Source organism: Amblyomma mixtum, chromosome 2 (genome assembly GCF_055824585.1).
Source record: "Amblyomma mixtum isolate Tamu chromosome 2, ASM5582458v1, whole genome shotgun sequence".
NCBI classification, from domain to species: domain Eukaryota; kingdom Metazoa; phylum Arthropoda; class Arachnida; order Ixodida; family Ixodidae; genus Amblyomma; species Amblyomma mixtum.
In genome coordinates this window covers 189,424,427-189,440,550 of record NC_143013.1, presented here as the reverse complement: position 1 = coordinate 189,440,550, position 16,124 = coordinate 189,424,427, and the positions used below count along the sequence as shown (strand labels likewise).

At 50.7% G+C, this 16,124-nt stretch overlaps 1 protein-coding gene across 1 annotated transcript in view; it reads left to right on the top strand.

The window, feature by feature from the left end:
• Nucleotides 1-5,908: 5,908 nt before the first annotated feature.
• LOC149361860 (uncharacterized) overlaps nt 5,909-16,124 on the top strand; it is a 30,004-nt gene continuing 19,788 nt past the window's right edge. The window contains exons 1-4 of the mRNA XM_089569604.1: nt 5,909-6,266; nt 9,987-10,193; nt 10,646-10,709; nt 12,941-13,268. Coding sequence (XP_089425730.1) covers nt 5,909-6,266; nt 9,987-10,193; nt 10,646-10,709; nt 12,941-13,268 — 957 coding nt within the window. The remainder of the gene's footprint in view (nt 6,267-9,986; nt 10,194-10,645; nt 10,710-12,940; nt 13,269-16,124) is intronic.

The following is a 16,124-nucleotide window of genomic DNA, read 5'->3' as shown; positions in this document are numbered from 1 at the left end:
TATAAAAGCCGACTCACACGTGGTAGATGACTGCTATGTCATTTCTGACCACCGAGTTTTGCAATAATCATCGTTTTATTTCCACCGGTGGCAGCAAATATATCTAATGCGATTAGACGAACGCCACGCACTGTCACCACCGCATTTCCCGACTCGTGCACTCGGGAACCACTCGTTGCTATTCTGGTGCTCCTCAACCAAATGTGGCTCCTCGTGTCTTTCTGACAGCAAATAACACAAGACTATTTCGATTGCAGAAATCGTACACGAAGGAGTAATTTACTTTATACTCACAAAACAGAAAAACGCGCTCGCCATGCGTTGTGATGACAAAAGAAAACCTGTAACCTAATAGTAAGGCAAGAAACGAAAGTTGTGCTCCTCTAATATCGCTAAGGTCGCGAGATAGGATCCCCCGTGACGTAAGCACTCGGAAGGAGGTGAAATGCCGTCAGATTTCAGGGCAAGTTAAAGTACTCCATATGGCCAAAATTAATCATTAGCTGTCCGAAATACGATCTCTGGTAACGTCACGGCAAGATTTGTATTTTCAATTACGAATGGTGTTTGTTTAAAGCTGTTTATGTAAAGGCTAACCTGTCACGGCGGGGAACAGCCCCTAAAAGTTTAGGGAAGCGTACAGACATCTAACAAACACATGATAGCAATAAAATATCTTGTGAACACTAAGACAAAGACCAGAAAACAACCTTGTATCTCTTCAGTCCAAATGCAGTCGTAGGAGCTCGACGGCGCTCTGTGAAATGAGCAAGCCTTTGGAAGACGCGCCTGTGGCCTTGCGGCGTTTTTATGAGCCACCTTATTTATATCACGGCTGTTTGTTCAGATTTAGCGTTCAGACATACGTATTCGTGTGCTCTGAAATATTAATGGCGCTGTTTAGAAAAAGAGCTCGATGACATCGTTACATCTTGTCAGGTGTCTGCTTCACCGCCTGGGGAACCATCGGCTTCACTGCACAGCACTATGCGAGAGGCAGTTTCTTTTTTCGGACAGAACGAGTGCATCCCTAAAGATGACAGCACCAGATCTTAGCCACATAATGCAGACAGACGCCAAATAGCGCTATAATACTGCGAACATCCGTATTACATCTCAGGTGGCACAAAAAAAATAGTACAGCGGTAGCAGGCACAAAATAATTCTCCCCTTTGTACATCAGTTGAAGTTTAGAGCTGCTTTCTTGGGGCACCCTTTGTAAAAACTAGAACCAGGCTATCTGACATCATCCTGAGACTCAGTGCAACAACTAGCATCAAAAAAATCATCGCGACGGCACAAACAACAACAAAATCGAGGTGGTTTCGCAGGTGTGTCCGGATATCCGGGAGTTTTCTATGCCCTCTGAGAAAAGTTCTGCACCAGGCTCTTCAGTCACGCATGAAGCTTCATCGCTTCGTCCCAGAGTTAAAAATGACTTCGAAACTGAAAGTTCAATTCTTGGACAACACAGCTCATTGCGTAACAAGTTGGACAGTTCATAAGTAGCATTAAAATAGCGCGCAAATTCTATGGGTGGCCGGTGGCCAACGCTCACTGCACAAGGTACGAAAGGCGTTAAACTTGCACGTCTTGTGAAGCGTAATCACGACAACCGCCGTTCTTTTGTTAATACTGAACAATTCCGCAACAAATAGAGGTGAGCTATTCTTCACTTGAAATGAATAGCGCCACAGAAAACGATCGAAAGAAACGCCGTTTGTCTAATTCTGGCTGCTCTGAGCGGCATATCTGGCGACAGCACATCACAAGGAAAGCTTTCCAAGCACTTGTACAGGGAGTTGCAAAAATTATGACGAAGATTCTTCGACCCGGCTGGCTATAGCAATGGTAAAGAAACTCAACACGCCCTTTCTCATACCTAACACCCCTGTCACTTGGGCATTTCGAAGGCCCTCGAAACGATAGTCTTTCGACTCAAAAGCCATTGAGCGCTGTTACTCGGGCAGTTTCAATAACCATCGAGCCAATAGTCTATCCAGTCAACCGAACAGTGAGGAACTCTATCGAGATATAACTGTAAAAAATTTGCACCCTTAAGGGTGCATTTTCGTGTCTGTAACTCACACCCTTGCACCCCCCCAAAAGGGGGCAAAGTATGTTCGTCGCACCCATAGCAAGGGTGGGATTGTTACAGTTGCACCTTCATTTTTTGGCTACCTAAAAGGGTGCAAAGTATGCTTGTCGCACCCTTTTATGCGTTGCATATTGCAATCGCTCAGTTCAGCCCTTGGGCGCGGCCGGGCCGCCACCATTGACCTCGAGCGCAACCACGTGACGTGACGTCACGACAGCCGGAGGAAAAGCTGGGCCCCAACTCGCGCGCGGCCGCAGCCACCACCTGACTCCCGCTCCTCCCGCTAGGGGCGCTGCGCCGGCGCGTGACAATTTTTCTATGATAACTCAAGAGGCAGTGCCCTACTTTTTGAAGCTAGATCAGGGTGTCTTAGAACGCGCAGCTACAAAAAGAAATTTAACGAAGAAGATGACACATGTGCAGTGTGTGGTAGATTTGTGGAAACAATTGAACACCTCATAATCAAATGCCATGGTATCCATCCGGATGTCGATGCAGGCACAGTCACTCTTTCTGAGGCCCTAGGGTTTAAAGAAAACAATGGTCATGTAAATAAATCTGCAGTGGAAGTCAGCAAAAAGCGATTGGAGGATTGGTGGCTGAAAAGCAGAGATGTGGCATAAGGTTAGAATTGTGGAAACCGTAGGCAAAGGTGATGGAGAATCTTAATGAGAATTGCCAACACAATAAACAAAAAAAATAATAATGAAGAAAGAAAAGCTGAGCATGGGGGCAATTGCCACCAGCCCGTTTCAAAGGCGGCGCTCCTATCCATCCACCATCCATCCACGTCTTGCCGAGAAAATCGAGTGCCGCCAAGCAATACCTCGCGCTCAAAAAAAAAAGACCGCGCAATATGCAACGCATTCTTGGCTTAACCAAGCTAAGCCTGGGCATCCTTTTTCCGACTGCTTTAAAGTTTCATAGGTTTTCATTGCTTTAAAAGGCGCTGATGAATTTCTTTTTTGGGGTGCACTCTTGAATACAAGCTAAACATCTACGAAAAGCTGCCGACAACATGTCGAACTTTGCACTAACGTTACGGCATCTCCAACTATAACACCCAGATGTGTGTCTCACGGTGTTTCTCAACCCATTTGCTGTGGAGTCACATTTTTTGTTGTTGCGACTGAAAGAAGGATGAAAAGGAAAGTGCACGAGTCTACCGAATGGCTCGAGCCGAGCCACCCCCGCTGCCTCGTGCAGATAGAGGAGAGTAAAAAAAAGTGAGACGAAAGAGTAAAACAACAGACGCGCGTCGCAACAAGCGCGTCCGCCGAAGCGCATGCGCAGCGCATGTTTTCTCCAAGTTTATATATGCCATTTCAGCGAACCCCTGTTTGGAGTCAGTGGCGCTTAGCACCTCAGCTAAAATAACTCAGTTAATTATCACATCCTGGGGACGCAGATCCGAGTCAGAGCTGCTCGCATCAAGATAGCAGCTCTCTTTTAATGGAAAACTCGAATAGCTGACATCATTTTAAAAGCATGCTTGATTGAACTGCAAGTCAAAGAACACCCGTACACCCTTACGCACCCTTGCACCCGAAGGAGCTGCAACAACCTTGCACCCCTGCACCTTTGACAGGTGCATTGCTGCATTAAAAGTGATAACGTGCTCAGCGCACCTTTTCCAAAAAAAAATTTAAAAAATGAGGGTGTGGAAGGGGTGCAGTCATGAGCGCTACACCTTTAAGGGTGCAAACTTTTTTACTTTGTAGAGGGTCTTCGAGCGTTGCCAAATGTTGCTAGCGTTGCTTCGAGCGGCGCCAGCACGCACTCTCAGGTACGATACGTTCACGGTACAAAAGCATGAACATTATTCTCTCAAACTTCTATGCCAGCAGTAAGATATTACTCTGTATAATAATTTAATAACCGTATCGATCTCGTTTAGAGCGCATTTAATGTTATATTATCCATCGCAGAAGGCGGAAACGTCAGAGGTATCAGTGTTGCCAGAGGATTAAAATACTGCGGCAACAAATCGTTCAAAAGGCAATGACGTCCAAGACAACGCAGCTGGCCTTTAAAAATAACTAAAAACCTCCTATCACAGCAAAAAAATTGGCGGGGGCTAAGCTTTGGGTAAGCCTGGTAGGTTGCAAAAGCAGTGGGAAGAGCGCGGCGCGCCGTGCCAAGCGGCCGCCGTTACCCGACGAGCCGAGTCGGTAGCCCGTCTCTCGCTCCTGGTATGACGTCACGCTGTAACGTCACCAGCGCCTCTAGCGGATGGAGCGCGGCGCGCCGTGCCAGGGGGCCGCCGTTACCCGACGAGCCGAGTCGGTAGCCAGTCTCTCGCTCCTGCTATGACGTCACGCTGTGACATCACTCGGCATGGTATGACGTCAGGGGTCATTCTAAAGGTCAACCGTCCCAAGTGGCAGCAGCTACACGAAAGGCCGTTCTTGGGAGCAGTATTGCTTTCGCAATAAAAGTGTACTTCCACATTGATTTCGTTTGTGGGGGTTGAACGTTCCAAAGCGACTTAGGCTATGAGGGACGCCGTAGTGGAGGGCTCCGGAAATTTCGACCACCTGGGGTTCTGCAACGTGCACTGACATCGCAGTGTACACGGGCTTCTATAATATCGCATCCATCAAAATTCGACCTCAGTGGTCGGGATGGAACCCACGTTTTTCGGGTCAGTAGCCGAGCGCCATAACCAATGAGCCACCATGGAGGCATTTCCACATTTAGATTATATTGATAATTTTTTTTAATATTATATTTACAAACTTTCTTGTTATTTATAAACTTTCTTGTTATAAATTTACTCCACCTTGGGGGATTTCCCTAAACATTTGACCAAACTTTCCTGATATTTGCGAAAAACCAAAAGTAGCGATTGTGGCGCCACACAACCTTGGTGTAAGACACGGAAACCATTTTAATGGCCTTTGAAATTTTCCGTGTAGCAGAAACACGACTCCTTCGACTTCGATAGAGAGTGAAACTCTCGAAGGCTCCCGACTCAGTGTCCACTGAAACTGACCGTGTGACAGAGGCATTACTCCTTGTTACGTGCTCAAACAAACCGCTAATTTCTACGGAAGGGTTTAAGAAAAAGTAGCTGCAGAAGCTTAACATAGAAAGGAACCTGGAACTGTGTAGAGAGCAACGTTGCCGGCCATTTGTTGTTGTCCTCGGTTGGAGTGTTGCATACTCACAGTGGAGGTTTGGCCAGGGTGCCTCTCACATTAAAACAGTTGTGAAACATGGACTTATTTATGGCAGACGTTAGAGAAAATAATTTTGAAAACTACAACTAACAAAAGAGTCGCCCAAAGCAATGATCAAATTACGCATATTATCGCACATTGGTTTTAGGACATATCCCCTGGCGCTTGCCACAAAGAAGAGAAAAACCGGAATAGAAAGAGGAAGCCCTGATCGAGAGAGCTTATCTGCACATAAGTTTTTCGCAGAGAAGCAAACTGCTCAGGAGAGGAGAAAGTGATCAGGTGATTCAATTTCGACAGATGCTTCACAATGTTTAGACAGAGATAGCCCCGACTGGCACAAATAAAGGTTTAGTCGTAGTATTCCGCACTTCAAGAGGGTCATGGACACCACGCATTGCCGTGAACTACAGAAGCGCGCACTTCAAGGGAATGCCAATTGCTGAAAATCCGCTCTAGCAACTAGAGGCTCATGACTAAATGAGCGCAGTGACTAACGGAGCGGCGTTCTGCTCAAGAAACGTTGAAAGCGGGCTGTGCGGCCAGTGCGGAAAGCGAAGACGAATAAACTTCTTCACCGTCCTTCTGACATTTGCGTTCATATCAGCCGCGGCGATATTGCATCACGATGACGTCACAGTGCTCTGCCTTCGCAGCAGCCTCAACGGAAGCAGCCCACTGCGGAGTCAGCTCCTGCCGCCCAATGCGATCTGCCGCCAAAGCTCCCGGACGCCTGTCGTTTTGCGCGCCAAAAGCAGCTCAGCTCGGACTGCGCTGGCCACGGCGCGCAGTGCTCGTGGATGCAAAGCCGTGCCACAGACTCGCGATGGAGATACTGGCCCACGCGCTCACTGAGCTCAACAGCGGCCGGCTGCCGGCGTTCTGCTCAAAATTCAAGGTGTCCTTCAGCGCCGGCACGGCCGAGGAGGGCGGCGAGGACAGGCCTTCGCTGGACGACACGCGCAGGGACCCCTGCGTCGTCATCGGTGAGCGATGGGCGCCGTGGTGCGGGCTCTGGTGCGGGGTCGCCGCCAGCCCCGGCCGCCTTCTGGGCTTAAGCGCCGGTAGTCCTTGCGCTTACCCTGCACCGCTGCAGACAGATGTCCTTGCGCCATGCTTCATGCCGAGCGGCTGGTTCTTTTCTTCCGACTTCCGCTTGCAGTTGCGTTAGCATGCCTTTCCACTAGAATGACCACATGTGTCTGATGGGTGCGAGTGGGCCGCAACGACGTAAACCGCGGCAAAGAAGGTTGCGGCAGGAAATTTTTCCGACAAACTGTTTTCTTTTTGGTCACTGCGCTTACAGCCAGCCATGCTAGCGTACGTAGTTTCTTGTGAAACGTCTTGTATGCTCGCCAGCGACCTTGTGTAGACATTTCGAGCGGAGTGCATTTAACGAAAAGGAAATTAGGCCACCGCGGTGGCTCAGTGGTTATGGTGCTCGGCTGCTGACCCAAAAGAAGCGGGTTCGATCCCGGCCGCGGCGGCTGGAATTTCTTTGGAGGAGAAATTCTAGAGGCCCGTGTACTGTGCGATGTCAGTGCACGTTAAAGAACCCCAGGTGGTCGAAATATCCGGAGCCCTTCACTACGGCGTCTCTCATAGCCTTTGTCGCTTTGGGACGTTAAACCCCATAAAGCAAGCAAGCAAGAAAAGGAAATTAGACAGCAGCTGCTCCATTTGAGATGTCCTGGGTCTACTGTCTTGTTCGGCTTGGAGGATTACTTGGCGGTAACTTCGCGGAAACGGTGTTTCCGTAGTCCTGCAGCCAATATAATGTACCGGCCGGTTTTCTAACCCGCGAACCGCTCTAGTACTACCCCTGCACAGTGCAGTACGAAAATCATCTCGGACTCTAAAACGGCCGTCCTCAACTTTGACAGTGGCATAGTGTCCGCAACCACCACCGCCTCTTGCGTTCTTGGCAGCCCCGACAATATTTGGACACCCGCATATGTGGGCCTTCAGGTAACGAGGAGGCCCACTCACTGGCCCGAGGTCTCCCTTTCCGGGATGGGGAGGAACGGCCGTCCTTTCGAAACATCCTTACATACTACCGTCAAAATAGGAGAACATACTGCAGCGGTGGCCCAGGGGTTAAGCATCCGCCTCGCATGCGGGGAGTACGGGGCTCGATCCCCAGTGCCGCCGGGTACCCGCCGGTGATACAATACATACAAGCTTCGCCTGGCCTTGTGCTCGGCTTAATCAGTGTGAAATGCTTGGGAAATGGATCTTTCACCCCGCCTTGAGCAAACGACAGTACCTTGTACCATGGCGCTCTTTAGCCGTAGATGCCCTTGCGGCATAAAAATTCACACTCATCATCAGAACATACGCTTCTCCTGCCCCCACCCTCACAATCCCACAAGCCGCCCGTTGGCGCAGACTACAAAGGCGCACAACCCGATAGCCCATCCTCTTCCACGCCCGCTTTCCTGATCAATTTCCCTCCATCTGCAAGCTCAGTGGCAAACCTGGAGACTTTTTACACATACTGCTCACCTGCCCCTCATTCCCATATCCCCCCGCACCACAGGCGGCCCTGATTACTGGAAGCGCCTAATCACCAGAACTTCCGATTGGAACCAGCGCAAGAATATTAGTAGCGCTATCTCTAGGATAGCCCTCCAAGGGCTATTGTTTGCTTTGTAAGGGACCCTCCCGACACTGGGAGCACTCCATGTAGGGGGATCCGCCCCTAACATATATTTTGGCAATGAATGTTTCATTCACCACCGGTACTGATTCCGAATGTGCGTTCCTCGTTTCAACACTACGGTTATCGCATGCCTGCGTGAAGTTACTTAAATTTGCGGTCTTTCATTTGCTGCATTACTGCGCGTTCTACTTCCCATAGATGAGTGTCGCGCGCCACTACTATAGTCTGCAGTGTAGGTTTTGCTAATACCTTCGATTACTGGTGCGCTCTAATATGAGGGGCGTCGCGAAAGTGAGCTAAGTGTTAAAGCACCGACATAGCAAAGTGCAGTGAGGCGAAAGCCTGAAGCACGGTGTTGCTGCTTGTCTCCCTGATGTGTGGTTAAGGTGTTAATTAAAGACACAATTGTTTGTGAATCTTAAATGCTGGAGACACTGGAGGGCGTTTGGGAGGCATTCGTCTGATTCGACGCCTTTCTGCAAACACTCTCCAGCGTCGTAGACAAGGAGAACTACATATGCGTTGGCAGGAAGTAGCGTTAGCACGCTCGGCAGCGGAACGGAAGGGTGGTGGTTCGAATCCCATCGTGCACAGATTTTTTTTCTGGTCTCACTAAAAAAGCGTGACACCTCTGCTGACAGCCTTGCTGCTTCTTTTCTTCCTCTTCCTGCTTCTTTTCTTTGGCCGTGTGCCGTTGCGCTAAAAAAGTGTGTTTGCAGAAAGGCGTCGAATCATACGGATGCCTCCCAAACGCTCTCCAGTGTCTCCAGAATTTAAGGTTCACAAACAATTGTGTAGTTAATTAACATCTTAACCACACATCAGTGACACCGCACTCTAGGTCAACAAAGTGCCCTCCTGAATTTTTTGTTCCGAACTTTCCGATTTCTGTTTACTCGCCTTACTGTCAGGGAACGTCAATATTCAACCTCGAAAGATCACGTTTGGGGGCTGTGTTCGCAAAGCTGCCACAAAGGGTATATCGCGTAAACGTCGCTCCTGGTTTTGCTTAGCTCTGAAGGGGGCAGACAGCGTCTCTCCCATTGTAGGTGTCCTTAATCCTTACGCTCTCGTTCGAAACTCTTAGAGGATGAAAAATTCAGGGAACACTTTGGCTCTCTAAAGTGCTGCAATGCGAAAGCCTTTCCTGCCGCACTGTTTGGTATTGCCTGCGAAACTGTTTATGCTGTACTAGGGCTTTATTTTACTACACGCTTTGACTGCCGACTTTGACTCCTTCTTTAGCACGAATCTCTCTCTGCTTCGATGGGTTCGGTTGTATCCATGGCTCTTTTCGCAGTAATGAGGCATGTAATGTGTGTAATGTGGCATGAGGCATGTAAGAGGAAGAAATGGGCTTCGGCAGGGCATGTAATGCGAAGGCAAGATAACCGCTGGTCCTTAAGGGTAACGGAGTGGATTCCAAGAGAAAGCAAACGTAGCAGGGGACGGCAGAAAGTTAGGTGGGCGGATGAGATTAAGAAGTTTGCGGGGATACATTGGCGGCAACTGACAAAGGAAAGGGTTAATTGGAGAGACATGGGAGAGGCCTTTGCCCTGCAGTGGGTGTAGTCAGGCTGATGATGATGATGATGAATGTGGTCGCCCACGGACGCCTTACGCCCCCTGTCAGAGCGGTCGACAACTATTTTATTAGTTGTTTTCTTCTCCAAAAGGGGCGTCAGGCATCCGTGGGTGACCTCAGTACTTCGAATCCGCGCACTCTCACGTCATAAGCATTTCGACCAACTTAGAAGCGGTACACCTCTGCTGACACCCTTTTGTCGACAACGATGAGGCATTAAAGGCTTTCGCATTAATACCAACGGGTAACGGAGTGGATCCCAAAAGAAGGCAAACGTAGCTGGGGGCGGCAGAAAGTTAGGTGGGCTGATGAGATTAAGAAGTTTGCGGGGATACAGTGGCCGCAACTGGCAAAGGACAGGGTTAATTGGAGAGACATGTGAGAGGCCTTTGCCCCGCAGTGGGTGCAGTCAGGTTGATAATGATGATGATGATGAACCCTCGCACCACGGCGCTGCAGAGAACGTGATGGATGAGCCGGAGGGTCCGCGCTTACGGCAGCGCGTCACGGACCCCCTGGCGGCTGTGGGTGACTGCCTGCTGCTGCGCTCTGCGTCTCGCAAGAAGAGCGAGTCACCTTCGAACTCGCTCGTGGTGAACACGGCCCGCAGGCTGTGCCGCAGGGGTTACCCATACGCCGCCGCTGAAGGACACCTTGACGCCAACGGTGAGAGCCCCTCCACCACCGCAGCACGGAGGCCAGGGGCTACCGTGCTCTTTTTGAGTTATGAGTGCCGGTTACTTCAGCCACGAACTACGGCCGATGTGTCCACCAGCCAAACCATGGCGCTCTGGGAATCGCTTTGGAGATATCTTTCCTAGAATTTACCTGCAGTGTCGGTGAAATATATTTGCAGTAACATACAATAGCTTGTCGACGATATCTGCCTGCACATGCCCGTACCCAACGCCCGCTTCTAATGCGCAGTAAATTATTATCAAGGCAAAATCCAGGGAGATCATCTGATGACTTGCAGTACTGTTGCAAGAAGTTCGCAGTACTTCCTAGTACCACGTACTTCCCTAGTACTTCCTAGTTCGTAGTACTTCCCCTGAGTACTTCCTAGCCGAGCTGTGTCGACTTTACTTTAACCCCAACTTCTGCCTTGCTGTTTGCAGGTTCGCTGCTTAAAGAGTCCCGGGACAGGTTGCTGTCCGAGAAGAAGTCCTACTTTGACAAAGGGTACGCGAGCCACCGCCGAAACACCCACGCAGATGCATATAATAGCGCCACGGTATTTAGCGCTCAGCGCCCCTCTGGCGGCTCTCATCGGTCTAATTGTGTCCCACCATGGTCGCGTCCACCTTTAGCCGAGTGTTAGTGGCCAGAAGTTTTGTTCCTATGGCTGCAAACATTCTTGGCATGTCATGTTCTTTCTGCTTCCACTTATTCAGGGTAGACAAGTTCACGAACGCTTTATGCAAAACATAAACCTCCTTCTATTCTGCAAAGGGGAAAACAGAAGCCACAGTCCCCTGACCAACGCCTCGAAGGGTACCAGGGGCCGTGTTCTATAAGCTGTCCATTTCACGTTGTTCTTTTCGCGTCCGTCTGGTCTTCTGTCATTTATCACTCAAATATGCCCGCAGCTTTCAAGCGTCGATGGGAAGCGACAGGGCCATTGGGTGGTTGTCGAGTGGAAATTACCATTAGACCTCGCTAAAGGTGCACGCTCCTTTCCCAAGCAACGCGACCCTAGAAAGCCGAGAACCAGGCCGGGGCATAGCTTGTACCCATATTTCAGAAAACCGGTGAGTGCCCGGCCGGCAGCGGGAGTCGAACCCACCACCTCCCGAAGCCGAAGCGGGTGCTCTATCACGAGGACAGCTTGTATAACTCGGCACTGTATTCGTCCAGCCGGAGACAAGTCCCTTTATGGAAACATTGGAAAGTAGACTGTGCCTTCGGTACCTGTCCTTATTCAAGTTTGTGCGCTGACCAAAAATTACAACGCAGCGAACAAATGTCCATGCGACGGCAACATACTACCTGTGTTCGAAGTTCAGTCCATTCGGGACCTACAAAAGGCACAGATACATAAATGCAAGTGCGCATGCCCTTAGTCTCTCACAAGGCGGGTACAGTATAATTAAAAGCAGCGCTGGCAGTAACTAATCAGACGTCAAAGTCAAGCAGCAACTTTTCTTTCTTCGAGAAAAATTTCCGATTCGCTGAAGCATCGCTGATGCATCGCTTATGTTATCATTGGTTATCCTTATCTGCCGGGTTCGGGAGGAGGAGGCGACCATGAAGGCCCTTTGAAGAAGAGAGCTTACTCTGCTAAGCCGCGCTGATCACCTGCTGAGCCCCAGTGAAGCTAAGCATTCCGGGAAGAAGGGGCAGGGTAAGGGAAATTAGGAGAGGTATTATGTTAATATGGTCTAATCCATGGTCATTAAGGCATGTACAATATATTCACCCGGACAGACAGCACCGATCCCCCACACAGGTCGACCATTTTGCACCCGGCTTCGGGAGCAGGTCATTCGAGATGTATTTTCACAAGCGAACGGCTCGGCGACCTTGAACTCTGGTTACCTATCGCGAATCAGAGTTCGGCTGAATGAGAATTCTGTAAGCAGGAGTCGAATACTGTTATGCGAGAACCGATGAAAGACTTTATGCAGAAAAAGGGCGCGACTCTTTCAGCGACACTTCAGTTGTGCTACGCGAGAGTGGGGTAGCGTCTCTGTATAAGGTGATGTAAGACATTGCCTTGTTGGCTACAAAGCACTTGCTACGATTTTCTGGCCACGCATGCTTAATTTACGTCTCTTTTTTGTTGCGAAAGCAACACTATGCGTGTCGCCGAGCCATTTCGCGGAGCTGACGCAAGGCCATACTGCGCACGCGCGAGTAGCAGTGACGTCACACGGCGCACAGCTGGCGCGCCGCCGCCGTCGCTGCGCGGGTATCTCAGAGGTGCCGTCGTCGCGCTCGCCAGTTGCGCATGCGCAGTAGCGGCGCGTAGCTAGCATGCCGGGGCCGCTGCCGCGCCTCTACATCACCTCTCTCTCCTCGTTGTTTTCGCAATCCTCCAGGTTTAATCAGAGCTCAACCACTGCCATTTTTTTTTAATGCGTGCTGGAGAACCTTCCTCTATCCTGTCTTGTGCGTGTTCTTTTCGCTTCAGTCTACCATGTCTCAAAAATCGAAGTTCGCAGCCAATCAGCGTTGAACTGTCTTTCCGAGAGAAGCCTGTTTCACATGCCAGCGAAAATGCTAGCGAATCCTGTCGCCGCGGCGGAAACACCTGTTTTGAGTCGTCGCTGCGACGAGCGGCGAGGTTTCAACAAGTTGGAAATTTTCGTTGCGACGCGCCACTCAATCGCTCAGTCGCTTGCATGTGAACCGGCCTAGAGGCTTAGAAGAAGCACCGTCCCGCTGACCCCCTTCTGTCTTACCCTGGCCAGGGAAGGCGCCCAGCACGGCGAACCACTGGACCCGGCCGGCACCTCCTGCTCGTTCGAGTCCGTTGAGCTGGGCGTGGGCTGTTCGCACCGCGAATACGTGCTGCACTCGCAAGCCGTGTTCGAGACCTACTGGAAGGGCAACCTGCACAACATACTGGAGGTGCTCAAGGAGCTCACCGAGAGGGGCGCCGCCGAGCTCGGCTGGAAGCGCCAGGGGAAGCTGCACGAATTCACCAAGGCACGTCGCCCACGGCTGCACTGGCCATTTGTCGGTGAACGTCTGAGGCGGTGGCTACCGAAGTACGGTCGTGATCTTTTCGACCCTTCTGTAAGCCTCCGAGTCTCGACCAGCGATAGTGGAATACATCGCTTATGCTATTTTCTTTTTGGTGATGCGCCAAGCTGCTGGTCATAATTTTGGAAATGCCTGCCGGATGCATTCGAGCCTATTCGTATCATCGTTTTTTTTTTTTTTATCTCCGCCTCATAGTCCGGATATGGCCTCAGTAATATGTCTCGAATGGAGAAAGGAAAGCTCGGAATAGACCCTCCCTATCCGAGCTGCGCGTGAAATGGTGTGGCGGAAGTCACGACCTTTCGCGAGGACTACTGCGAGTCCTTGGCCGACGGCGCAGCCAATAGTAACGTTGGATGCAGCGGTGTTGTCTGCAGCGTTGTTTGCCGGGCATGCGCAAGCGCACTGAGACGGAGGCCAAGTGGAAGAGGGGGGGGGGGGGGGGGGGGAGCCTTCATATCAGGCTTTAAAAAATGTGACGTAACAGCCTATCCTGAATTCTTTCCTTCCTACATGATGGCTGTGATACACCTTCGCCCTCATACGTACTTCCGGTAACTTAGTAAGTGTCGTGTATAGGCTGCTGAACTTTGCATTAGCGTTCTTCATATTGTTAATAAACACCTAGCCATTCTATATGGCGTACTCGTGCTTACTGATGCGTCATCACGTCTCGCGTCTTCTCTCTTCCACCCCATAGTCATCCTTCTGGACAGTCAGTTCCGTGACGCCAGTACACTGCTCTGCGGAGCGTTGTCTCAGGCAAAAGCGACCGCGGCCGCGGGTAGTACTCCCCGAGACGGTCAAAATTTTCAAATTCGTCAGTGCCAACGACCTTTCCCAGACAGCCCGAACCTCAGGCGTTACTCAGCGTCTTGTCCAAGGGCTGGAGAGCCACACGCTTGAACTCTTGGTTGGCGGCTGCGGTCATGTACGACAGAGCTCTTTGATATTACCAGCAGAAAAAATTCCTATAGGGTCCATGTATAAAAAACGGTGGTCAGAGTTGGCCTTAATTCGGGTGTTTGCGTATTGCCGAGTCGCGCGTAGTCCACAAAACAAACTGTGTTCAAGTATCAAACGCACAATCACCTGGAAACAAAATCGGTGAAAAAGATGCATCAAAAAAATTCGTGCATATAACAGTACGACAGATAAATTAAGAGGTAAAAGAAGCAAAACAGAACCTTTTTCAGGAGGCGATGGCGACATATGGCAACCACTCTTATAGAGAGCTTCTAGATGGCGCCTCCATCCGTTAGCACCTGGAAAGTGGCTACTGGGACTAGTCCGCTTTTAGAGCGAGAGCTCGATGACATCACCCTGTGGGCCACGCAGGGCAGCACAGGGGACATTGAAACGAGCCTGAAAACAGCGGCGACGATTGTAGACCGCTACGCCCGCCGCTGTGGTCTTCAGTGTTCCCCTCAAAAATCGGAATTTGTGCACCTCCGCCCTTCACAGAAGTGCACAACTAAAATCTCCGTTTCTCTTGAGAATGGTCCCATACGCGAAACTGACGAGATACGGGTACTAGGGCTCTACATCCACAAACACAGACGGCCAGACACTAAGGAACGGAACCAGGCAGGCCGCATGGTCTGCCGTGTTTCCCATAAACGCGGGGGGTTGCGAAGTAAGGATGTCGTTCCGCTGGCAAACGCCTTCGCAACCAGTCGAATTCTATACTCGACTCCTTATCTCCACCTAAGGAAACAAGACGAGAACGGCCTTGAGGTCATCCTTCGCATAATTATTAAGAGTGCCCTTGACCTCCCCATTACTACTCAAACAGCCGGCTTATGGCCCTTGGGATTGTTAATACTTTCCGGGAGCTCCGGGAGGCGCACCTTACAAACCAGTACACGCGCTTGTCGCAAACGGAGTCGGGTCACCGCCTTCTTGCTCGACTCCATGTCTAGCACACCACTCCCATGGAAGACAGGTTTCACATCCCAGAACTGTGGAGACGCGCCCTCTATGTGCGACCTCTTCCAGCCAGCATGTCACATGAAAATCATAATGGTCGGCGCCTGGCGCAAGCGTAAGCCCTAGCCCGACATTATAGAAACAAAACAGGTTTATACTACGTGGACGCCTACGGTCTTCACCACTGGGGAGGGTACACGGTCGCGGTAGTCCGCAGTGCAACACAAGCAGAAGAGGTCGCGATTGCTCTCGCGGCCTCACATTCTGCTTAAAGATACATAATCATCGACTGGCGAGGGGCCTGTCGGGACGTCGAACAAGGCTGCACTCCCCTCTTAGCTTATCGAATCTACCAAAATTGCATACGCGATACGGACCCCGCACACCGTTACCTCATATGGTCCCCTGTTCATCGGGGGTTGGCAGGAAACGAGGCAGCAAACGCAGCCGCCCGCGCGCTCTGTCACCGAGCTGTTTTCTCCTTCCAACCCAATCAAGAACCGATTTTAATCCTGTATATACCTTCACTGATATTAACCTACTATCAAGAAAGCCGTCGCCTTTACCCCCGCCCATGTAAAGGGCTCGAGAAGGGGGTTGAGCGTCTCCTTCTCCTCCTCCTCACCATTACACTGCTGTGCCCGGCAGCACTAAAGCATTTTGACGAATCCTTTTAGCGGCAGCTGCCCGCACCGTAGAGCGGTGTCTTTGGACACGTATTACATGGTGTGCGGCTGCTCCTCCAACCCGGCTATTCCCCCCATCCCCAACCAACCCGGGAGAACTGGGAGGCGACCCTGCTCGGCTGCCGCGACTTACAGGCCCAACAAGCCTTAGTGGGGCGCGCCCGTGCGGCGGCCACCGCCACTGAGGTCCCAAACTAGGGACCTCCACCTGGTGTTTGTAAGGATCGGTCCCTTACGGGCTGACCCAAACATACCGCCTGTCCCTTCCTAATAA